We start from the raw sequence: 25,662 nt of genomic DNA, 5'->3' as shown, positions 1-25,662 counted from the left end.
TAAGGTCCAAAAAGATGAACATCGGTTCTAATATTAAAACACAAATACTTCTGATATGCTTAATAAGACCATTGTCATGTATTTGTATGACTTCTGTGAATATATTTTTGTCCATTATTTGCAATACCTCATCTGCCTGTGGTGGTTGTGGAGGGCCTGGAGGGACAGCTTTAGGAGCACCCGAAGAAACCTACAGGAATAGAATAGAAAAATCATCTTTTGAGTGAAAACAAATACAGGAAATACTGGACTGAGTACAATAATAGCACAGATAAGAATCGAGCAATAAACCGACCTTAGGCGCAGACTTTGCAGGAGCCACAAAATCACCTGCCAGAGTATCCAGTGCTGATAATTTATCCACTTTAAGCTAAAAGAAGATTAGAAAGACAGAAAACATCTTAATCCGTGCAAGAACACCACTGACAGAAAATTGTTTATTCTGATTTTTACAAAGCATTCTGGAATACTTGGTTAATTGCTGCATTCCATCTTCAAATATACTCATGTACGCTATACTGTACTACTGATCATATTCCCAAATGTCTCTCGTATCACTCCACGGTCACATTCTTATCCCATAATAAAGCAATTTCAAATCAAATCAATAATGTAGAGTCAGCCAATCATTATCTCAAAATATACACAGTAAAAGGCCTCCATGACCGTCCTACCTTGGAAACATCTTTAGTTTTCTCAGGAACCCCAGCAGGTTTCTTTGTTTCCTGATTTGAAAAATGACCAGTGGTTAAACAACTATTTAAATGCTTAAAACTACAGAATACAAAAATTTTGCCACTTTTAAATATTTGCCTTTTGAGAAGGAACACAAGAAGCTTTAAAAGAGATACTCACCCTCAAGTTGTTCCAAACCTGTATGTTGAAGCTATTTTGAAGAATGTTGGTAACCAAACAATTGGTAGCCACTGACTTCCATAGTATGGAGAAAACAAAATGTTATGAAAGTCAATGGCTACCAGCAACTGTTTGGTTACCAACATTCTTCAAAATATCTTCTTTTGTGTTTAACAGAAGAAACAAATTCATACAGGTTTGGAACAACTTATGGGTGAGTAAATGCTGAATTTCATTTTTGTGTGAACTATCCCTTTAACAACAGGAAGACAACAAATGGTTACAAACAACAGCTGAGAAACAGCTTTCCTACCTTGGGAACATCTTTAGTTTTCTCAGGAACCCCAGCAGGTTTCTTTGTTTCCTGATTTAATAATCAGTGGTCAAACAACTGTTTGAATGTGTACTAAAGTTATGTTGTTAATGAAAGTTATTCTAAAATAAGGAGCAAAATGAGGTATGGTGGTTTAAACAACATTTGACTACAAATGGTTTAAAACAGCACAGAAACAGCTTTCCTACCTTAGGAACATCTTTAGTCTTTTCAGGAGCCGCTTCAGGCTTCTTCCTTTCCTGATTAAACAAATTAACAATGTTTAGCTATCTGAATGTACATAATATTGTTTTATTTTAAAAATTACTTTCTTAATGAAAATGATTACAGATTATTACCTGTGAAGGAGGAACAGGGGCCTTAACCACCGGTGCTGCTGTGGGCTCCGTGAAACCTCCAGAAAGAAAGTCCAGTGCATCGTCGCTGTTTATTGAGGGCTGAGAAAGACATCCACCAATCAAAACACAGCAGCCAATCACAAAACACCATTACTACAACATCTCAATTTTGCTCATATAAGTCAAAATTCTCAATAGATGACCACTAATAGAAGACATTAATTTGATATTTCTGCATACTGTTTTCAATGTCTGACCTCTTTCTTAGGAGGAGGATGTTTCATGAGCTCTTCCTCTGAGAATCTGTAATCTGGTGGGAGCGTGTCTTCTCTCTCCCCAACAAGAACACCCTTCTCTGATGTCTGTTTCTTCTCCTGCTCAAAAACATGTAAATATATTTTAAAAGAACATATAGAAAACTAGTACTTCAGCAGATGAAGCTACTTACACATAATTTTAACATGCAACTTAAAAAAATAAACTAAAATAAAATAATGGATTCTAAAAGAAGTATTACATCAACTATCTGCCCGGGTTTGAGTTCAGGTAATTTTTTGGGTGGTTCTGGAGCGCCCAGTGTGTCGCCCAAAGTGCTGAGAGCGTCCAGTGACATGTCCGCCTGAAAGAAAATGAACACTATAATAATTTGTTTGTAATTTAAAAATAAATATGTTGACTGATATAAGACATTAAATCCTTAAAATATGTAATATATATTATTTCATTAAAGTATCAAGTTGAAAAGAGTTTTTAACTGACCTCATCTGTCTTTGGTTTAGCGGGTTGTGCAGGCATCTCGATCCTGGCTTTCTTGTCAGCTGGTGGAGCGGATGATTTGGTTACAGTAGCAGGCTGAGATGTTGCCGGTTGTTTCTGCTCAAGAAGAGAGAGAAATTTAGTTTTTGGAAAGGGTTAAATAATGTCGTAGTGTTTTAAAATGCTGTTACCTGAGAGGGTGGAGGGGGAGCAAAGTTGGAGATGCCTGCAGAACGAACATCAACTGCTCCTACCGTTTCAGTTTTCTGAAAAACAGTGAAAAAAATATCATACAAAGAACAAAACTTTGCATGGAGTCAAGACTATGCATATACAATTGAACAGTCGAACATGTCTTAAGCCAGGGATGTTTAAAGTAGGCCGCAAAAGGGTTGCTAGGGGTATGCAGAAAATATTTATTATTTTAAATTTCTCAACTTAAATTGTAATAATTATTTTAATAGCACACACTATATATATATATATATATATATATATATATATATATATATATATATATATATATATATATATATATATATATATATAAAAATGTTATTTGTAAGAAATAGTCAATATTTTCCATATAAAATTTTATAATATTTTTATTTTTATAAGAATAAGTGGCAGAATAAGTCATCTTTATACATGAAAAAATATGTTTAAATCAAATTCTATTGTAAAGACATCATTATAATTGGAGGGCTGTGCATTAAAAAAAAAAAAAAAAAAAAAAAGTTTAAAAAACCCCGAATTATGCAAATACATAGCAAACTGCTGTCAAGATACTCACCACATCCGTCTTCTTTGGAGCAGGTGGAGCTGAAGACAAAAGCCCAGTTGAGAGGGAGTCCAGCGCCTCGGCTGTGCTTATAGGCTTTTAGAAAACATTAAACAATCATATGTGAATGAAAATAATGAAATGGAATTGTGCACAAAAAATACCTAATAATGTAATTCTAGGAAAGACCATTAGAGGGAGCCCCAAGCCCAATTTTGGGGGAACAACAAACAGCATGTACCCTGGCAGGAAAAGTACAGACACACCCTCTGCATACCAAGAGCTCGACATTAATAACACCATGCTTTCACAAGCTAACTTATAAAACAATCACCAGCTGAATAAGCTGAGCCCTCTATGAACAATCAGGGCAAAACAATTGGAAAAGATGTACAAAATACTGAGACAGTGACCATAATATTTGGAGAACTGAAAAGTGGGCTAAGGGTGTTTACACAAAACTTGTATTGCATAATACGTAGAATACAGCACAGGTAAGATGAGTGTGCTTGTATGTGCTGATTGGGCAACAATGTGCAGAAAGTGAATGAGTGATGGATTCTTGTTGGCTTTTGTTTGCTAGCCAACACCCTTAGAACAAGCTAAATATTTGGCACCACAATACTGATAGAAAGAGACATGAAGAATAATGGCAAGACATAAGTGAATATCAGTGAGATGTCAAATGTCACACAAACAAGTCATAAGTGACAGTATGACTGAGTGCAAATGTAAACTATGGGCCTTGTTCACTAAATGTGCACACTGTGTGCAAATGTTTTCAAACAGAAATAATGATTCAAAGTTCATATTGATTATTTAAAGTTCATATTTCACTCTAAATTTATGGAAAACAGAAATATATAAAATATAAACATTTTATTTAAACAAATAAAAATGAACATAATACTACTACTCCTAATAAAGAAAAAATATAGTTAATTTGAAATAAAAACAACGGACAGACTCCTAGTGGCCTTATAATGGAATTTGTTTTGTGTGTGTGTGTGTGTGTGTGTGTGTATATATATATATATATATATATATATATATATATATATATATATATATATATATATATATATATATACTAGTGGTGGGCGTTATCGGCGTTAACGTGCTGCGTTAACGTGAGACTCTTATCGGGCGATAAAAAATATCGCCGTTAATCTATTCTCAAAGTTGGGTTGGGAGCTGGGTCTATACTACGCAAGCTATGATGACTTTCACCTTGATATTTTAGCGCGGATGTATACCTAGCCGAATTGCACTGTAGGGGGCGAGAACGAGTCTTGAACCTGTGTGTATGCGTGCTAACATGGATGCAGCTATGAAGCCGCCGGGTTTGCTTCAGGAAAATTTATTTTAAGAAGCTTCCCAATGGAAATCGGCAAGTCATTTCTGTCTCTATGTTACATGGTCGCGCTCTCTGTATCGCGCACAGCGGAGTTCCGCCCGGTTCGCACAAACACAAACACACAAACAAACAAGCGTGGCGCACACACAAGTGAGCACACTCCCACTCCTATTTGTAAATATTAAGCCGCAAAACGTCTATTTAAATATGACTTCTGTGTGTCTCTGTGTTAATGTATGGCGCAGGACGCACGGGTTTGTTCACTACTCATACAGAAGCCGGCGTGGCGCTTGCGGCGATATTAACGTCTGTCGTCTCACGAAATGAGGACATAAATACATGAACAACATCTCCAGAACTGCTCTTAGAGTCACTTCATGAGCATTCGAGCGTTTCATTTGAGAAAAACTATCCTCACGGCAACCCGTCAAAATAAAAGTTCGGTTTCACTTGAAGACATTGGGCAGAACGTAATAGGCTACTACTACTAAAACTATTAAAACCTTATCTTTAAGGAATAATCATACAATGTCTTCAATGTTATTATCAATATTAAATTCTTGATGACTGCTAGTTGTTTACTTATCTACTTGGCAGAATTCAAATGAGCCATTTTAATCTAGATTAATTCCAAGATTACAGTGAGATTAATCTAGATTAAAAAAATTAATCTATGCCCACCACTAATATATACACACACACACATATTATTTGAAAGTGAATAACCATGCAGCCATATTATAATTGTTTACAAATATTATATGCATTATAGATTGATGTGGGATACGTCATGCATAAAACAAAGCCGTATAGGCATATGCATATTCCCTAAAATTGCCTGTATAAAAACATGGTTTGGGGTGTGTTCTCAATTAAAATAATCCAAATGAATCAACATTACACTGAAGGTAAGAACAAATATATGTAACTTTGTCTGTGCACATAAATGCATTTTTAGTGCATGAATCCAAGGAAGACCAGGAGAATGCACTGAGAAAGAGACCGTAATAAAAAGAAGCAAAATGCTAATGTGGTGTTGGGAAGTAGGCTAGCAAACACTGTAGACTTTAAAAGTATGTGTGAACTACAAGAATGTAAGTCACATGATTATAAATGGGCTAAAAACAACACACTGACAGTAAAAGGCCTCCACAGTTCTCCTACCTTGGGAACTTCTTTAGGCTTCTCAGGAACTCCAGCAGGTGTTTTCTTTTCCTGAATGGAAACGACAAATTAATATTTAGACTCAAAGCTGACTAAAACAGTGGCTGAAAATTGACTGAAAAATATGCGTAAAACAATGCTTTGAATTACATAGAAACAATGAAAACAGACTCTAAAAGACTTCAGTAAGCTATAATTAAAAAGCCAGGTTTCATGGAGGTGTTATGAAGAGGGAAACAAAATGTGAGGAGAGAGAAGGAATAAACGTCTGAAGGACAGTACGGCTTCAGAAGAATTGTAATATATAGCACACACACACCCTACTTTTATCATGCTTTTTAGTGCATTTCTGTCCATTTTGAAGCTTAAAAGCCTAATCTCCATTAATTGTAATAGCATCGAAAAGAACAATAAGCATATTCTTCAAAATCCTCATTTTATGTTGCATGGAAAAAACAGCATATCATTTTTGGTTGAACTATCACTTTAACAACTGAATAAGATAAAAGGAATAGAAAAAAGGAAAGGTTAAGAATACGTATGATCTCCAACTGACCAGGTCTGCTTGTCTGTATCCTGGCGGCAATGTGTCATCTCTCTCACCACAGATAACCCCCTTCTCTGCCTTTACATTTGGCTGAGTCATGCAATACACCCCATTAGAAAACACACACGTGTAGAAAGACACAGGCTGGTAAATAATCAACATTCACAAACACATGCTATTACTGCTTAAGTTTTATACATCACTGAATTATCTACAGTCATGCAGTACCTCTTTGACCTCTGGTCCAGTGAATACTGGGACTTTTGGAGCCACAGGTTGTGATGATGGTAAAGTGCCAGACAGGGCATCAAACGGATCTACATCCTACACACACACACATAAAAATAAACTCAGTGGGATGTTTTCAACACACAGTATCTGATAATCACACAACAGAAACCACAAAGATTAAGTCAGCATGTAAACTCACCTCCGTACCCACTTTAGCTCCTGGAGGACCCACTTCCACTTGCACCTGCAGCACAAAGCAAAATAACTTTTTATTATATTCCATGCTGACATATCTGGACTGGACTACCCTACTTAAATCATTCCCAGGTATCACACATATTTTTCATTGGGGGGGATTTTTCAGGACAATTCCATTCAAAAGATTCAGGTTGTTTTTTAAATGTTTTTGAAAGAAGCCTCTTATGCTTACATTTATCAAAAATACAGTTAAATATTCAAAATTGTAAAATATGTTTAAAAATGTCATTATTACTGTTTTCTATTATATTTTAAAATTACATTTATTTCTGTGATGTAAAACTTGACTTTTCTGCAGCAATTACTCCAGTCTTCAGTGTCACATGATCCTTCAGGAATCATTCTAATATGCTGATTTGCTGCTCAATAAACATTTCTGATTATCATCCCAGTTGGAAACATTGTGGATGTGAACTTTGTGTGACAATGTCTTTACTGTCTAGATTCTGAGACATGATACTGTCACTTTTGATTAATTTATTGCATACTTGCTGAATAAAAGCATCAGTTTTTCTTTTTTCTGATCCCAGACTTTTCAATGTTAGTGCATATTGCAAGACATACTTATATGTACATGTCATTCACTAGCTGATACTTTTTAATATTTTCTTATTAAATGACCTTAATCTTTCACAAGTTTGTGGGTACAATCTAAAAAAAAAATTGTGCTAATTAGCAGTAAAAGTGGTTCTTTGGCTCGTAATCACAGGGGAACCACTTTAAGTGCTACATAGCACCTATATCTTTAAAGATGGTGCTACACAGCACCTTAACCACCCTAAAGAACCGCTGAAGAACCATTACAGGTTCTTTATAGGTACTATATAGCACTTAAATTGGTTCACGAACCAAAGAACCACTTAGCAGTGCTATATAGCACCTCAACTATCACAAAGAACTGCTGAAGAACCATTTTCTTTTTACATGAAATTTAAAAAGTTACAATGCAATGTGTTACACCACAAAATCATAAAAGTGTGCATAAAATGAACAACTGAAGGCAAAATAAGTGATTAAAAATTGTGAAAAACCTAAAAGGAAATGGTGACCACTTAGAGGACCTAAATCATTCTCATTAATTAATCTTAAAAGGAACACTCCACTTTTTTTGGAAATAGGCTCATTCTCCAACTCCCCCAGAGTTAATAAGTTGAGTTTTACCGTTTTTGAATCCATTCAGCCGATCTCCGGTCTGGCGATAGGACTTTTAGCATAGCTTAGCATAAATCATTGAATCCGATTAGACCAGTAGCATCGCTAACTAGGTAACTAGTTATAATATAGCTGGGGACTACTTTCAGGCGCTGCGTAATATCACTGCGCCTGCTGCGGCCATGGTACGGCAGCAAAGTTCCTTGATTATTACGCCGGAATGAGAGTATAGTTCCTAGCCAAATCGGCCTAGAAAATCGCAACTTTTCATTTTCCGCCGGTCTTAGTACACGATATAACTACAGAAGAGTCAAGTTTTCAATAGGACAAATATCGAAACTCTTTGGTCATTTTTGAACGCGATGCTACTGGTCTAATCGGATTCAATGATCTATGCTAAGCTATGCTAAAAGTGCTATCGCCAGATCCAGAGATCGGCTGAATGGATTCAAAAACGGTAAAACTTAACTTATTAACTCTGGGGGAGTTGGAGAATGAGCCTATTTCCAAAAAAAGTGGAGTGTTCCTTTAAAAAAGGTTTTGTTATGCGTCAACTGCTTGCACATACAAATACAATGCTTAAAATAGTGCACAATATTTTCCAGATGATTCACAGCCTTTCTAACAATTTCTAGCCAGTGTACGTGCGCTATATGGACCAACAAGAGTGGGTTTAGATCCTGCAGTTATGTTTTGAAATGTGTTAAGTTCAGACTTGGTGGTAGCAGTTAGTTAAAAAAACAAAAACAAAAAAGGACTTCCCCCCAAAAGCCCTTTTAAAATATAAGAAGATACATTTTCTTTTCAAGCATAAATGTCTCACATTTGCACCTTTAGTGTGAGAATGTGAGGGTAAAATAACAACGCAGATGTAATTTTGGTGCACTCCCGATGATCCTTTGTCATTCCATTAAAGTACCTTTTGAGCGCTTGTCTGTTTTTGGGCACTGGCCAGGGCTGAGGGCTTCCCAAGAGCCGGATCCACCTTAGCAGGTCCCGGTTTGGATGAAGGAACGGTTGTACTCTATCAGGAGCATATGCACCACATATTTGAGCATTAACACCATGTTTATAAACGAAGCTGAGCAATTGTCCGGCCAAAGCAAACCCACAGAGTGAAGGAATAGAAAGATAAGACCTGTGTCTTATGTTTTCAGAAGTGCAATGATGCAACTCCTCACAAGTGTGTGAAAGATAAACACCATGAGAGTGGTGATCAGAGAATGAGATATTGCAGAGGTGGGACTATCCATCAAAAGAGAATTCTTGAAGTAAAAGAAGCAATAACTGGCATGCAGAAGATGAGATCACAAAATTGGCATGTCGATGAAATCTTGCTTGCAGAAGAAGATGGACAAGAGAAGCCAAAACGCCATTGAATGCTGTACATTGGTGTACCTGGGCCTTGTCTTTCAGAGGGTCTGTGGGCTTCACTCCTGTTGTTCCAGCAGGTCCGGGCCCAGAGCTCACAGTTGGGACTTTAGCGGAAGGTGCAGGTGTGGGTTTAGAGAATGTGGCCTGCAATCAGCATGCAGGAGTAAGACCAGAATACAGCGGATATTCAAAATGCACTTAAAGTATGAAGATGAGATGAGATGGATGGACAAAACCAAATAAAGATGGTTTGCAGATGGGGTTTAGTTTCAAAATGGCAGAGGAGAGAGTTTAAACTTGTGACTTGTTTTCAGCGTTGAAACCCAAAGAACAAATCCCAAAAACACCAGGTCCAGTAGACAGAGAAGTTTGTGCAACAAATGGTCCTTCAGATGCTTTCCAGATGTTGTGGAAATGGAAACAGCCCAAAAGTGTTGTGTTAGTGTTTACCAAAAATGTTAACCATGAATGAAAGCAAGTTAGGAAAGAAAGTCAAAGAGGTTTTTAAGAAAAAGTGTAGAGTGTGGCCCTTATGAAACCCAGCATGAGGAAGGTGTAAATAAGCCTCTAGTCCGATAAAATCCAGCAGACGGATGGTGTCTACCTGTGGCGTGACTTGAGAAGGTCCTTTCTGAGTGGTGGTGAAGCCTCCACCGCCTGCAGCTCCCGCAGAAGATGCTCCTGAAGGAGCTGCAGGTGTGGTGCCAGGTTTGACAGTCACAGCTGCTGTAGACGATTGCATAGGTCCTTTCTACAATGCAGATGTGAAAATGGCAATTATATATCATGTTTAGAGCATTTCTTGTTGAGAGAAAGGCAATAGGATCATGACAGATTATTAATTGTGCCAGAATGGCATCAACTATAGTCTTGTAGAACACTTTTTCTGTGCAGATCTTTATTTGTATAGGAAAGTGAACATGACCTTTATTTTTATCAGCTATAGAACTTGTTAACCAGGGAGTTTTGGTACCATTAACAATCACACAAACAGCAGTTAAAAGCAAGCAAATCAAACTCCAGCTGTAACTAGATTCGGGAAAGTGAGTCATAGGGCAGACACTCCTCATGGGAGACACCATGTCCTGCCACAACCAAATATCCCAACAGGCTCTGTCCAAAGGCAACAGATAACCACGAGAAAAATGAAAAGAACATTTGTTTACAAATCAAAAATCTCAATAAGCAACCAGCAAAGTCCTCTAAGAGTCCATACAAATGCAAGAGGAGTATATTAAGACTTCTTTGTCTTTTAATCTCATTGCAGTGATTTGTTTCTGTCGTCTCATAGACTTTAATGGCGCTGGTTGTTAAATCAAGCGTCTCGACAACCACCCACAACAGCCTCGTATTGTGGCAGCGACTTTTGCACTTGCAAGAGGCCTTTAGTTTTTCACAAAAAAACTTCTCACATATTGCCAAAAATCTTCAGGGTTCCCAAACCTTTACACCAATGCTTTTCCATGATGTTCCATGACTACTGGAGCATAAAAAATTAAGGATTAAAATTTTTTTTTAATTGAGTAGTATTTTTTTTTTAAGATGAAAGATCTTGCAGCTGAGAACATCTAAAATTCCCCGATTTTTCAAAAAGAAAGAGGAACTCTGTATTTTTTCCCAGTAGAGGAATCATCTCGAATTATTTATAAGTCTATCTATACTATCAATTCAAGCTAATTCATACTACAGTATATGCAGATGTTGTAAAGGTTTAATCTTATTATTAGGTACATACACATTATCATAGCTTTGAATATGGACTTGAGGACAGGCAACAAAGTAGCTTTCCACACTCTTAAAGGAACAGCATTAAACACTTTATCTGAATAGACGGAAGGCTTTTCCCAGTTCTCCGTTCAGCTACGACACCATACCTCTTTAAAGCACAGTAGCGTCCCACAGTAGCGACTATCTACATCCAGTGGAGACGCGATGGGTCGATAAAGTTGTAAAGTGCAATATAAACCTTTTTGTGGAATAGGAGTCTTTCCATCAGACAAATAAATGAGATAATGTGAATAAATGGAGTAAATGAGATGACGACTGAAAACAATGAAGGATTTTACCTCATATTGTGCAGGTTTCGCTGTGGAGACCTGAGATGTTGCGGTGGGTGTGACCTGCTGAGACTGCAAAAACAGAGACAGAAAGAGAAGAGTTGAGTTGAGTGTTTGAGAAAACAATGCATTTACATTTTTATGAAAACTTTATTGCTGCCATCAAAAAATAACTATGGAACCCATTACTATCCCTGACCTTCTCGCTACATTAAAAACAGAATCACATGCAAATCATGAGTTTAGTTTGAACCATGAGGTCATGCTGAATCAGAGAGAGAGAAACCCATGAATGCATTAGCAAACACACTTAAATGTGTGCGCATAATTTCAAAATGCGAGATAAAATGTACCAAATGCAAAGCACAAAGTGGATTTCTAATCAGATGCATCATTATTAATAGATACAAATCAATATTTCGCTGAACACTGAAGCAATAACATTCCTAGATGACGTACTGTAAGGACTAAGGAGAACAGTAGCTCTAACAGTAGCTTTAGTTCACAAATTGCATCTTAAACAAGGGCTTCTGAATTACCGGGCAAGACCTTTAACCACCAAACCACCATAATCATGGCAACCACTTCTAGCCATTCATGGTGTGTGGCCCTCTCTAAACACTTGCGGTTAACACCGAACTTTTAAACACCATATAATACAATTGCTTAAGGATGAAATAGCTCATTTTTCTATTGGCCTTTACGTTTTCTATATTTTTCTTCCACCCAGTCAGTTTGTGAACATAGCATCAAGGAGCATCCTACATATAGATTTACTGCTTCGATGAAGTGTTCTAACAAGCTCAGCAGGTTTTAGGTTATGTACTGAATGAGGGTAGATGGTTGATAATGACACAGGTAAATATTCAATTTTATTAATATGATAAAAGCTCTTCCATTAAAATTTGAGGTTTTTAGCCAATCCAGCAAGTGATTAGTGATGGGACGTTTTGTCTATCACTTAATTTCAATTTATAGAGTGTTGCACTGAATAGCCCCACCCACCGTGAAATCTCATTGGTCCAAAAAATTGAATTCCACATAACTTTACATTAAATTTGTATCTTTTTGCTTGTGTCACGTTGTCCTACATGACCAACTTGACTCGAAGAAAACATCCTACATGGTTGTCATGGCAGGTCAGAGGAACTAAAAGGAATATATATATAAAAAAATTTAAAGATCACTTCTTCTTTTTAAAGACTATTTTGTACTTTTACTTTCTTCACGTACTTCATTTTATTAGATGTAATCATTACAATAAATAAATGAATCTGATTAATACTAATAATAAAAACAAAGCATCAAGCATTATACAGTCTTAAAGTTTTTAAGATTTATTAGACAATTATTAAACAATAAATGGATAATATAATTAATATACATAATAGTTGTAATAATAATAATAATAATAATAATAATATTACATATTACTATAATTAGCATATAATTATTCTTGTAATATTCACATTATTATAATCATTACTAGAACTTTCATTATCATTATAATTCTTAGAATAATAACTGTTGTTGTTATTGTTGTTAATATTTTTAACACTGACAGACAAGAAGGACTGGAAATTATAAGAAATTAGGAGAAATGGGACAGGAAAATGAAACAAGCCTGACACAAACTCAAACACAAGGCCACAATTTCTACCACATCTTTATATGAAAAGAAAGGGCTTCCAGAATTGTCATTCAGGAAGCCTCGAAGCTCAAGTCCTTGCAATTGTACTGATATTTGACCGTCAAAGACACTGTGCAAGGGCCTTTAGTGTACATCATCACACTGTGCTCTTCCTCTGCGCGCTAAATAAAAATACATGAGCAACAACGATAATAAAAGCACTGGCTCTGAGCATATGGACAGCATTAGAAAAAACTCTTGAAAGTATTTTGGAAATACTTGGCTTATACCATAATAACCCAACCCGTTCAACAAACAATACAACAGAAAAAAACCCTTAATTGAATGAATTGAATTGAATTGAATGAGCATGGGTGTAGAGCTAAATGTTGCGTGCAAGAAACCACCTAGATACATACTTTTTAGTCAGGTAAACACTCTGCATGCTCAGCAATAAAGAAAAAAAACAAAGAATTATGGGTACATTTGTAGGTAAACACAGGGCAGGTTCCATCTAAAAGGACAATATGTGCAGAAGCACTGAAATGAATTTGATGCTGACTCAGTGCACTTAAAATAGAAGTAAACATTCCACAGACCTCAAATGTAACTACGACAGATGATCCTCCAAATAATGACAGTCAGCAATTTAAATACGTTTTCTATTAAATTTTATGATTAAAATAGTCTAGGATGGGTTTTGCTGATGTCACTGACACAGACTATGTGTCAACACCTCAAAATAGGCCCAAACGCACATATGATTCAGACCAGCCTAAATGACAAGCTCACACGGTTATCTCAATATCATGAAGGACAATCGAACCACCACAGACAGATCCTTCACACAACAATATCTGTGCACATTTAGCAGAACAGTCCAAGTTTGACAACTCCTCCCAGAAACCACGACTTGTTAGCAGGCGTTAGCGAATGTTACAAAGGAAATAGCATCACGGGTTCGGTACAAACCACACAGGTCTTCTCCAACCTGTTCTAGCCTCCGAGCCACTGCCCTCTTCTAATTCAACCATACTGAAGAAGCATGTTTGGTGGAGTCGCACGTTGAATCTGTAGACACACCCTTTTAGCATAACAATAGGCGATTTGTAAATATGAGTAAGCTACGTTAGCATTGATTCTTACATCCCAATAACTCAAACTCGCTCAAAAGCACAACTAAACAGGAAAAATCTGCGGTTTATAGGACTTTTGTCACTAGTTGCCTCATTGTTTACCTCAACAAAAATCATGACTAATGCACATCTAGTTACAGAAAGTTAATCCATTGTGTGACGTCCCAAGTTTCTCATTCAAAGCGTTTGTTGAAGACCAGCTATTAGGCAACTGCTATGACGACAACATTTCTGTATTTTGACAACCAATATGTAATGACTGTATGGCATTGAGGTTTAAGGATGGGCAGGTTTTACTGGCATAATGAGAGGTTCAGTAGCGCACAGATTAGCATGACACAGGGCAGATTGTATTTCAAGACCAACTAGTTAAGTGACTGCAATCAATTCTGGGACTAGAGAAGTGATTTACACAAATATGAAGAATTATGTAAGATTCTGTAAGACATGTAAGACATTACAAATGCCATAACTTTATTATGAGGTAACATCCTGGATGTGGAAAATGACTTCAAGTTGCTACTTGCAAGCTGTCAAATATGCACTTGAAGTATGTACTAAATGGCCAGCAGCAAAGTATAGGCTAAATGTAATCGTGAATGGTATACTATAGTAGAACTGAGGAAAATTTAATGCAGTTAGTTTGTTTGACCTGTTTTGGAGATGCTGTAACTGCATTCTTGTGAGTCCACAGCAAAAAGTTTAAAGTTGAGGTACGTAAAAGCGAACATACAGATTTCCAAAACAGTTCATAATGGCACTAATGTAAACTAAGCAAGTGTATGCTAAATTCCATCTGGTTGTCAGCTTCAACAAAAATCTGTAACCAATCAGACAGGGTGTAGCATGCTTGTTGCATTACAAAACAAATTAATTATCCAGCTATGCTTCCAGACATGTCAAAATGGAAGGCTACAAAATATGAAAATGGCACACTGAGGTCACAAACATGTGAGCATAGTGCCAGACAGCTCTCATTCTGACATGTAAAATTGCTTAAAACCTTCTAAACCCTAAAACCATTGCAGTAAACAAAAACAGAAAACTTAGTAACCAGATGTTTAAACAAGTTCCTGATAGTTTTGATGAAGTCTGCTCAGACATTATAGTAAGAAATGAGCTGAGGCTTTTTCAGTCTCAGACAACAATGAAACAAGCAGTTTCTTGCGTGCCAAAAGCACTGTAATCGTTTCCACAAACTGCAGTGCAGCTGGCACAATCTTCAGCTATAGGCAGGTACAGCGGCAGGAAACCACAGACAGAAATGCAAGAGCGGTAGATACGTACCATCTGTAAAAAAAAAACGAGTGTCCTGTTTCACTTTCCCCTGTAATCCAATCTAAAAGAGAGTCACTTCAAATTCCCTCGGCCTGAAATATACAAAATATATCCCTTATGCACACATACAAGCATATACTAACAGAAACACGCCCAGCAGTGAAGCCAGAAGCCTTAAACTCCTCCCACTATGCCACTTCAACAGCTGATGCCCCGCCCCTGTATGTAGAAGTGTTCTGATTGGTCAAGAGTGAAGGGGTCCTGCCCATCTGCACAGCGAGCCAGGAAAAATAAACAAGACTGTTTCCATACAACTAAGGAAGTTGGAATTGGGGTGGTGGTCATGGGTTTCAAAGATAGGCTGACTGCAGTGGTTTGAAGGGGTCTGGGCTGATAAGAAGTTGTGCACGTTTCTGTAGAGGCCGGTGAAGAAAAAGACGCAGTGCAAACCTTCCAGTTCATGCCTGTTAGGCTGGGTGTGTCTGGTACACTCACTGCTCAGGAATCTGAACTGCACAACCTACCATCAGCCCAGAGAAAGAGAGAAACAGCATCACATGCGCGTCAATCCGCCACACCCAGATTATGGAAAAAGAACAGAGAGAGAGAAAAAGAGAGAGAGAGAGAGAGAAAGAAAGAGAGAGAGAGAGAGAGAGAGAGAGAGTGTTAATGCACATAAAAAAGGCAAAGGATGGAAAAACAACTGGGTGAGTCATCAGCAATGCTTTAAACGGAAGCTCGGACTTGCTGCAGAATTGGAGCCAGAGCTTATGTAAGAGGAACATGGTGTAGTTACGTAGCCGCTGCACGCTTTGACTCACTGCCTTCATATACACTCCTACTGGTAAAACAAAAGGCTTAACTGGTTTGTTTGTTCAGACAGAGTGCCATTTTGACTACAAACCAAAAACAGGGCAAAACCAAGCACACTTTTATGGCAAAAGAGCGCCCTCTGGTGTACACACTGGGTGAAATCAAACATAAAATCAATCAATGAGAATACTATGAAAATAATAACTTTAATCCTTAAGGTGAAAAAAAATAGGTGGATGTGTAATTATTTGATAATTAATGATTAAATTAAAATAAAATGAATCTTAAAACATGAAAAATGTTTTAGCCATGTTACATATACATTTAGTGTATTAAAAGAAATTATATATAGTGTTAATTTTATATAAGACCTTATATCTCAAACAAATTTGAGATGTAGTCTATAATAATATACATAATATATTATTTAATATAAATCAAGGTAAAAACAAAATGAAAAATAAAATAGTATTTTAAAAAATAATGTTTATTAATCGTATTATATTATATTTACACACACATATACACACACACACATTAGTGCTGTCAAACGATTAAATCGCATCCAAAAGAAAAGTTTAGTTACAAAATATATGTGTGTGTACTGTCTATATTTATTATGTATATGTAAATACACACGCATACAGTAAATATTTTCAAAATATGTACATGTATATATTTATATGCATATAATTTATATTTTATATAAATATATAAACGTAACATGTTTTTCTTAAATATATACACATGCATGGGTGTGTATTTATATATACACATAATAATATACACAGTACACACATATACTATGTAAACAAAGACTTATTTTGGATGCGATTAATCGCTTGACAGCACTAATATAAAAAAAATAATAATATATATATATATATATATATATATATATATATATATATATATATATATATATATATATACACACATTTTTTTTTTTTTTTAAATACATAATGTATTTGATGTGACGCTTATTAGATTATGTAATATTGTATTATCTGCTATAACTCAGTGAAAACAAGGGAAGTAGAGCTAGAGGCTGACGACAAAGGACAGTCTTGAAATGGCTTCCCCAGGAGCACAACAGCTGTGTCATAAATATTTATATAACCATCATCATGCCCAAAAATGTAATTACTATGGTTTTTCTGTGTAACTGTATACTTTTATGGTAATACAGTAGCACATTTTGCACAACTTAAATGCTTGTACAATCTCACATAAAGCTTTTGTCCAGGTGACAAAGCTCACACATCGGTGACAGCAAAATCAGTCACAGTGGGTGCAGCTGGCTGGAGATTCTGAGGTTCACACTGCGCTTATCACAAAACACATCAAACTCCAATATACACCCAGAATCTCTATTTATTGTCATGCGAGTGCTGGAATGCAGCTGCATTCCACAGAGCAACTTCTGAGGCAGGGGACCTTTGAATGAAACCAAATAAGGAAAACAGGAAAGAACCATTGACCAAACGCAACAGATAGTGCAGTGCTTGAGTTATCCTCTCCTGACAGAACAACCAGATTAGATTTCTTTATCGTCCATCTGTTTAAAGTCTACGCAAACGGTCAATTCAATCCGTTTTAATTCTATAATATACTGCATCGCCAAAAGAAATAGGAATTATCTGGGCTTTTTAGAGATCATTTCAGCCTAGAGAGGTGTGTGAATTGTGAACATGAAGCAGGCTTCAGCAGGACAAGTAACAGTGAGTGACTAAACAGGAGAGTTGCATAGCAACCCTTATCTGTTAATAAATGAGTCTGTCATCAGAGTCCCACCCAGACACAGAGGTCAAGATGTGGCAGTGATGAAATCTAGGAATGAATTTCAGAGTCTTTGTATGTGCAATTCAAGTTCTGCAGGCTCAGAACTGATAAAATGAATAGAAAACATTCAAAAACAAACCAGGCTCTGTGAACGCTGTACACAACTTGGAGGTCACCCTATTAAAACACTGCTCTGTTTGTTTGAGCGGTCCTTGACTTTTAATATAGCTGGAGAAAGCTATTCGTTAGTATTCCCATTCATCTCAATGGCAATTGATTTTCATGATAATTGTGGTGCTGTCATTCAAAGCCTGAAGCGCGTATTTTAGATTTTATCATAGAGACCCCATGAAAGTGCAGTTTTCTGTCCTGTGACGACATATTTTCTATTTAAACAGTGTGGGACATATTAAAGGGTGTTTCCCTTTTTTAGCCAACAAAAAATACCCAATAGTCTTTAATATTGATCATAGGATCAATATTTTGGTCCAAAAGTTCATTTTCGAAGATCATTATATAGAAAGCTTTATAGCTAATGGTGTATGTCTGATGGACTAAAAGCCACACAACTCCCATTTTGATTTTATGGTCTTTAAGATTCAGGTAATGCATTTTCTTTCACTCATGGCTTTCCATTTGTGGTCTGGGTGGCCATAAAAGTTGGAAACTTTCACTAGATGAGGACACACAGCCCCAAAAGTACACAAAAGAAGCTTAATGTCAGAATAGCAATACCTTTGGACAGACTGCAAGAAAGCGAGTAGAATCTCTCACACATTCATGTACATACATGCATGTTAATGTATAAACATGTTTGACTCACAGTTCTTAAAAAATCTGACGTTTAAGTATTAAGTAGTGCTGGGCGGTATGACCAAAAATTTATATCACGGTATTTTTCAAAATTATACCGGTTTCACGGTATATTGCGGTATTTTTTTTTTTCATGCATGACCGGGTGTTAACCACATTTTCTACTGATTGAGGGAGGAAAAACTGCAGTAGATTGACTTAGAATGCCCTATTTTACTGTCATGATGAGCGAATATTGTAGAAAAATTCCACACTAAATAGTGACTAAACACGACCCATTAATACGTTAACCATGAGTCACTCTCATTTATAATTGCGACATCGTCTGATAAAATCAATATGCATCTAACATTACACTAAAGAGCGGCTATGCAGCGCACTGCCTGCGTCTGAATAACGAAATAAAAAATAAACAAACAAAAAAAGTGCATAATATTAACAGACAAACTATGCTCATATTAATAATTCCAAACAGTCAGTTAGCGGCAAGTGCTTGGAAACGCTGTTTTGTACTCATTTACTAACGAGTATGCGGCAATACGGCCAGCTGAATGCGGTGCTTCTCTGCCGCTCGCTGCACAGAACAGACGCAGAGAGACACGACACTGCACCGGGAGAGTCAGACCTCACGCTCGCGGGGCAGCACTGGCGATATCTTCCAACTGAACCATAGCTAAGGTTTATCCAAAAATGTTGCTAGGTTTGTCAGTTTGTATATTCTATGGAAAAAAAAGCCGCTAAAAGGGTCTAAAAATTGCTAAATATAGTGCTAAAGTCGCGCTCGTGTGTGTGAGACGCGGGAGCTGGTGGCAGCGGGCGGTGGATATTGTGGATGAGTTCTTCTGTGTCATCTCGTTCTACAGCTTCAGAACTTTCACGCTTAGTAACACCAAAGACTATAGGTAACACATACAGCTGTGTTCTTGCCACAATGCAATAGTGAAAAGAGACCCTCTCAAACAGTGTCGCGTTCCGAACGTTATTTAAATAAACACCGGTATTCGGTATGAACCGAATACCGCCCAGCACTAGTATTAAGTATTAATGACTTTGAAAGTGGCTGAAGGTACTCCTGACATCCTGTGCAGCAACGTGTCTATATTTAGTAGTTTGTTCTCCATGTGGTTTGTTGACTGAGTTTCTGTCCAAGAGTCAGGCATCTGAATTCAGTTTGCTGTTTGTCGCTTATTCAAGCACCTCAAAAAAACAAGTTCCAAAAACAAGTTCTGTTCCAAACTCTAGTAAGCTGCCTTTTTGTCTACACCAATAGCATCCTGATGTGAAGCGCACAGAGTCCGAGTTGACAATCAGCATGCACAAATACAAAATTAGATTAGATAATTAAAGAGCTATTTTTATTTTAGTTCTTTCAGTGTTCTTTAATGAACTTAGTTTGGGTTTACGTTCTCCACAAATGGCAGTGCATGTGCTGATGCCTTAGAATTTGGCCAAAATTAGGCCATCTATCTTTTTAGGCAGCACAATGATGTCTAACACAATTATGATGCCATAAAATGTTGCCTAGGGAGGTAACTCGCAAGGGAGGGAGTTCTTGTTGCTCAAGTGTGCACAGCTCATGATGTATGATTGGGCAATGAACATAGTAATGTTTTTGATTCAGTCTCTGATCATGATCAGAAAATGCAGGAATCTTCAATATGGACTCAGGGGCATTCAAACAGATGTTTAACCTCTAAAAGACAGACAGCATAAACACGTTTGCATTCAGACAGTGTTCTGTATCGAGTCAACAGCTGAGAAATCTAACAGTCCTTCTCTGAGGCAACCTAGGGTACAAAAATACCATCTCATGCTTTAAATGCCCCATATTAGCTGCTGAATCTGCAAATACACACACCTACAGACTCAAACATACAGAAATAGAAATGTGTAAGCTATTGGAACTGCAGGCTGTCGAAACACATGTTCCTCTAGCTGTTCAGATCAATAGTGCGTCACTAACTGAGTGCACAAACCACTGTAGATCAATACACCCTGCACAATACGCTCAAATCACTTGACAACAGAATTAATGCTCATAAATACCCCAACAAAGTCTTGCAACTGTATTTTTAGCCCAATGGCAATTTATTATAAGATTTTCTATTCATAATCAACAAATTGCAAATATTCAAATTCAACACTATTTTGCCAGATTAAATTGAAGACAAAACTATGAATTAATCATTTTAAATGCTACAAGTAAATTGAAATTGGCTAAAGATTATTAAATTATTAGTGTTTTTAAAGATTAATTGAGTGTTATGACGGCAAAGTTAATATATATGTAAAATAAGGGATCACACAATTACACAAGACACAATGAAATATCCTATATAATTTTTTTTTCTTCTTCTCAGTATTGAATGATAATGATAAATTTAAAAATCTGTGATATCAGCAAATAACCAGATGGTTCTGATCATCCACCCATTGATAAAACACACTAAACTGTCGATTTCTTTTAACACACACAAGACTTGCCTTTAATCTTTTGAAAGGCTCCAATTACTGTGATATCTTTACAAATTTTTACCAATATATTTGTTAAATTCTTACATTTTAAATGTTTTATTTTAGTTGATTGTTATATATTCAATATTAGCTTGTATAAATCTTTAAAAACATTAAAAAAGTTGAATTCTATTATTATTATCATAACTATTTAAAGCTGTAAGACATTCACAATAATTATCAAAATATGTTCCGGCAACATAAATGATTAAAATCAATCAAATCATGTAGTTTTACTATAGTTCATTAATATCATGACAAAAATTTGGTTAAAATGAACTTCTGAGCAGTCAAGAGTACGCACTATACACAACTAGAGAACTTATTTTCTCACTAGGATTTCTGTTACATTTTAAAAGATCTGTATGTAAATTAACAATGCACACAGTGAAAGTGAGCAAGTGTCTTCCTTCGGGCCATTAACGTCGTCAGTAGCTGATGCTGAACCAGGCTGGCATGTTGCACTGTGGGAATGTGCAGCACTTGGATAGCAGCCCACTGAACAACATCAGCCACATATCAGAGAGTTCTGCTCATGCTCAAAATGACACAGCTACCCATGACATCTGCATAACACCAGTTTTAGATTGCAGGAAGTAAACTGATGATATTAGCAGCATCATGAATCACAGTAGGAAAATCAATAGGCTAAAATATCAGAAGCAAAATTCAGAAGCAAAGGCAGCAATATCAAGCAATATTTTCAAACTACTAAAGCAAACCAAAGGCATCATGAATCACTTTCAAGACAGAATAATTGCGAATTTTGCAAAAAAAAAAAACATTTCACTCATCAGTTCTTAAAAGAACCATTTTTTAAGTCCAAGAACATTTTAAGATCTAAAGAATGCTTTTCCACTAGAAAGGGCCTTTTGTGGAAAGGAAAGTTTCCATGGATGTTAAAGGTTCTTTATGGAACCAAAGAGGCCAATAGAACCATAGGTGCAAATAGAGAACCTTTATTTTTTAGAATCTAGAATCGTTAATAGTCTAATGAATCACAGTGCTCTTTTAAGAAACACACCCAGAAACGCTATCAACAAACAATTACTGTGCATTGCAACACATGGATTTGTCATAATATTGGCAGTAAAACAGATAACAGCAACTGAAAGTCCTTGTTAGAGCTGCAGCTTTATGTAAGTGCTAAAAGTCCCTATATTTCCACTTTCTGTAAAACATTTCCCAGCAATCCTCACACATTCCAGCACTCCTCCTCCCTCGGACGGTTGCTGTGGGACCAAAGCCAAGACCTCCTGACCAGCACAAACTCAGGCTCACATTTAGAAGCCAACAATCATATCCTCACACTGCTAAGTCAGTCACTGCACCTCAAACACCATACTAAACAAACCCATGCGCACACACAAGACTCTGAGACCTCAACAGGATAATATCCATTAAGCAACACCTGTTGTTCTACAGCGACGTCCTGCAGGGCCGGTTGGTCCCGCGTGCCGCGGATCCAGCTGAAGATCTGGCCCATGTCTACCAATGCGGAGTGTTTGACGTCGTCTCTGTGGCTCTGCTGTATCTGATGTCTGAGCTACAGCATGTTCCAGGCACAGGGAGCAGGGGGAGGGGCCAGGGGAGTGGTTAGGGCAAAGGGGGCGAGGCTATGTCACTTTACTGGAGGCAGAATTAAAAGGAGGGAGGGAGGGAAGGAGGAATGGCTAAATAGGGAAGCACGTGGAATTTATACCGCCTGACCAAGACGTCTGACACTTTTAAAGCAGGGATAGCCAGGGAGTATGTGAATGTTCACACGGTATGATCCAAAGGTAAACGTTTATGGTTATTTTTATGGTGCATTTCCAGGATGTGCATACAACAGACACTAAAAATCTTGAACTAACAAAACAAATTAATTGAAACATAGGTGCGGTAACTTATAATTCATAGTGGCAAGGACTATATGTGACAAAAGTGATTGTAGTGAAAAAAGTGAACTTTCTGTGCTTGATTATGCATCTGTTGCCAAGTGAGACTATGTTAAAGACATTATCGACTCGACCCAAAGAGAGAATTTCATGTCATCTCATGTTGTTTCAAACCTGTATGACTTACTGTCAGACAGGGTTGGAAGGACATGAGGGAAAGTAAATGATGGCAGAATTTTTATTTTTGGGTGAACTATCCCTTTAAAGCAGTGATACTCAAATCTGGCTGGCGAGATCCACTTTCCTGCAAAGTTTAGCTCCAACCCTGATCAAACTCACCTACCTGTGATTTTCTAATTATCATGAAGACACTGATTAGCATGCTCAGGTGTGTTTGATTAAGGTTCGATCTAAACTCTGCAGGAAAGTGGATCTCACGAGCCAGATTTGAGTATCCTTAAAGCATTAAAGCCAAAGAAATCTCTATAAACCCTCCTAATCAGCAGAAAGTCACATTTCAAGAGAAGGAAGCATTATATTTTTACACTGAGCATCTAGCAAGAGTTTCTCATTCATCAGAGCACCAAACGGTGTTTTAAATGTGCAGAACAGAAATCAGGGACTCGCACTCACGAAAAACATGTCTCAAATGCCTAACCACGATGCACTGTATCCACCCCAAATGCTGAGAACAAAGCATGCCTGTTCAGTGAGATTTGTTGGGTGTGAACATCCATAATTTTCAACTGGCATCTCATCAGATGTGGACATGCAGTTATGCGTGTTAGACAACCAGAAGTCAACGAACATTGCAGTTTTTTTTAGACCATGAGAAATCGGCTTACCTACAAACCCTACCTGGAGTAAATTCATTGCCTGAATGTAATTAAATAATCTTTCAGAAACTTGTGCAATCAAGTGTACATAAAATAGTCTTAAAGTACATCATACAATGTTGACATTAAAATGTCATAAAAAAAAAAAGCAAAGAAACAATTTCCAGTCTTCTATTTTCTGTGTTTTACTATATTATATGATCAGAGAATAACAATCACAAAGATGAACTCTCTTCTTCTGCAAAGTAGCATATTCACAATATAGCACTACACATCTTAATTTTAGGAGATATCAAACCTTTCAACTCACCACCTGACTGGAAATGCTAACTTGCATTCCAGGGGGCTTCATTTCGACATATGAAGCCTTAATCAACAGCAACACACTGAAACGCTTAGCGTCAATCTTCATGATGTCGATTAAGAAAGAAGCCCAAAGGAACCTCATATTACAAATGACACAACATGGCTTATTATTTACAGAGTGCTACTTAGAAATACACAAACACTGCAATTAGATAACACCAGTCAGAGTCAAACAGAGGGCAAAACATACTAAAGGTCAAATCTAAATGATGAGGTCAATTTATTCCTCCATTTTCCAGACTCCTGAACGTATTACAATAATATTACGCAGCACAACCGTTTTCAACTGTGAATGTTTCTTGTGCAGCAAATCAGCATATTAGAATGATTTCTGAAAGATCATGTGACACTTAAGACTGGAGTAATGGCTGCTGCAAATTTAGCTTTTACGTCACAGGAATAAATGACATTTTAAAATGTATTCAAATACAACAAAACTACAACTAAAAAGCCATGATGTCCACATTTGAGTAATTCAATACATAAGGAAAAAGTGAAGCTCGACCTCTCGCAGAAGAACATCCTGTGTTTGTGCAGACATGTGCAAAAGCGCACACGCACAAGCATGATTCTGTGAAACAAAAGGTTCGACACACCCATATATCCTCCTGCAACTATCAGAAGCACTTAGACTCAAGTTATGAGAACATTAACTGACATGAACACCTGAAGGCAGAAGACTACTAATTATTAATGGTTTAAGCTGTTAAAAAAAAAAAATCTCTGATCCACAGACATGTAAATGCGTGAGATAATCAGGCACACAACTGCAGACACACCTGAGTGTTTCATCTGCGAGCTCACAGAGCAAGTTAAACCAGCTGTGTTATCTTGAGAAACACTCAGAGACGTTCAAGCTTTTTTTAATTGATCCTCCTAAAACTTTCCTATATTTATAATATACCAACTAACATTATGCATTACATTGAGTTTAGCGGCCCCTGGCATTGCCAGGCCGGTGCCCGGTGTTTGTCAATGTAACTGGAGTACCTGATGAAGTGGAGTTTAAAGATATATATATAGTAACAAAAATGTCCCTGAGAACATTTCATGACAGTCACAGGACACTGAAACACTGCAGCCACACCAGCAGAGGCCTTCTAGCCTTACAAAATCAATATATTTTAATGCACTGCACATTCATAAAAACATTCCACCACTGTCTCTGTGGGTATGGCTCTCTGAAGAAGATTGTGTTATACAGGAATGCTGTTTTACATTTTCTGGGCTGGATGTGCAAACATGGCAGAGTTGGGTGATAAAACATTCATGGCTTTGAAGAATTACAGTTCATATCTGTGACACTAGACTGATTGGGGGCAATAATTCTGCTACACTGCAGGTCAGTGACTGGCAAGGGCTTTCATAGGCCACAAGAGGGTGTCAATGCTCCATGAGAAGTATATTCTT

General features: G+C 37.0%; 1 protein-coding gene across 1 annotated transcript in view; it reads right to left on the bottom strand.

The window, feature by feature from the left end:
* The window catches only part of cast (calpastatin), an 82,767-nt gene that overhangs the window by 5,043 nt on the left and 52,062 nt on the right, over positions 1 to 25,662 (bottom strand). Inside the window, 19 exon segments of the mRNA XM_058759050.1 lie at positions 128 to 190; positions 296 to 370; positions 675 to 725; positions 1,169 to 1,219; positions 1,378 to 1,428; positions 1,528 to 1,626; positions 1,785 to 1,901; positions 2,045 to 2,146; positions 2,287 to 2,400; positions 2,475 to 2,549; positions 3,077 to 3,160; positions 5,586 to 5,636; positions 6,142 to 6,222; positions 6,361 to 6,456; positions 6,563 to 6,607; positions 8,693 to 8,797; positions 9,172 to 9,291; positions 9,752 to 9,898; positions 11,214 to 11,276. Coding sequence (XP_058615033.1) covers positions 128 to 190; positions 296 to 370; positions 675 to 725; positions 1,169 to 1,219; positions 1,378 to 1,428; positions 1,528 to 1,626; positions 1,785 to 1,901; positions 2,045 to 2,146; positions 2,287 to 2,400; positions 2,475 to 2,549; positions 3,077 to 3,160; positions 5,586 to 5,636; positions 6,142 to 6,222; positions 6,361 to 6,456; positions 6,563 to 6,607; positions 8,693 to 8,797; positions 9,172 to 9,291; positions 9,752 to 9,898; positions 11,214 to 11,276 — 1,590 coding nt within the window.

This window comes from Onychostoma macrolepis, chromosome 21 (genome assembly GCF_012432095.1).
Source record: "Onychostoma macrolepis isolate SWU-2019 chromosome 21, ASM1243209v1, whole genome shotgun sequence".
In the NCBI taxonomy this organism is placed as follows: Eukaryota; Metazoa; Chordata; class Actinopteri; order Cypriniformes; family Cyprinidae; genus Onychostoma; species Onychostoma macrolepis.
This window is presented reverse-complemented; position numbering and strand designations above follow the sequence as displayed.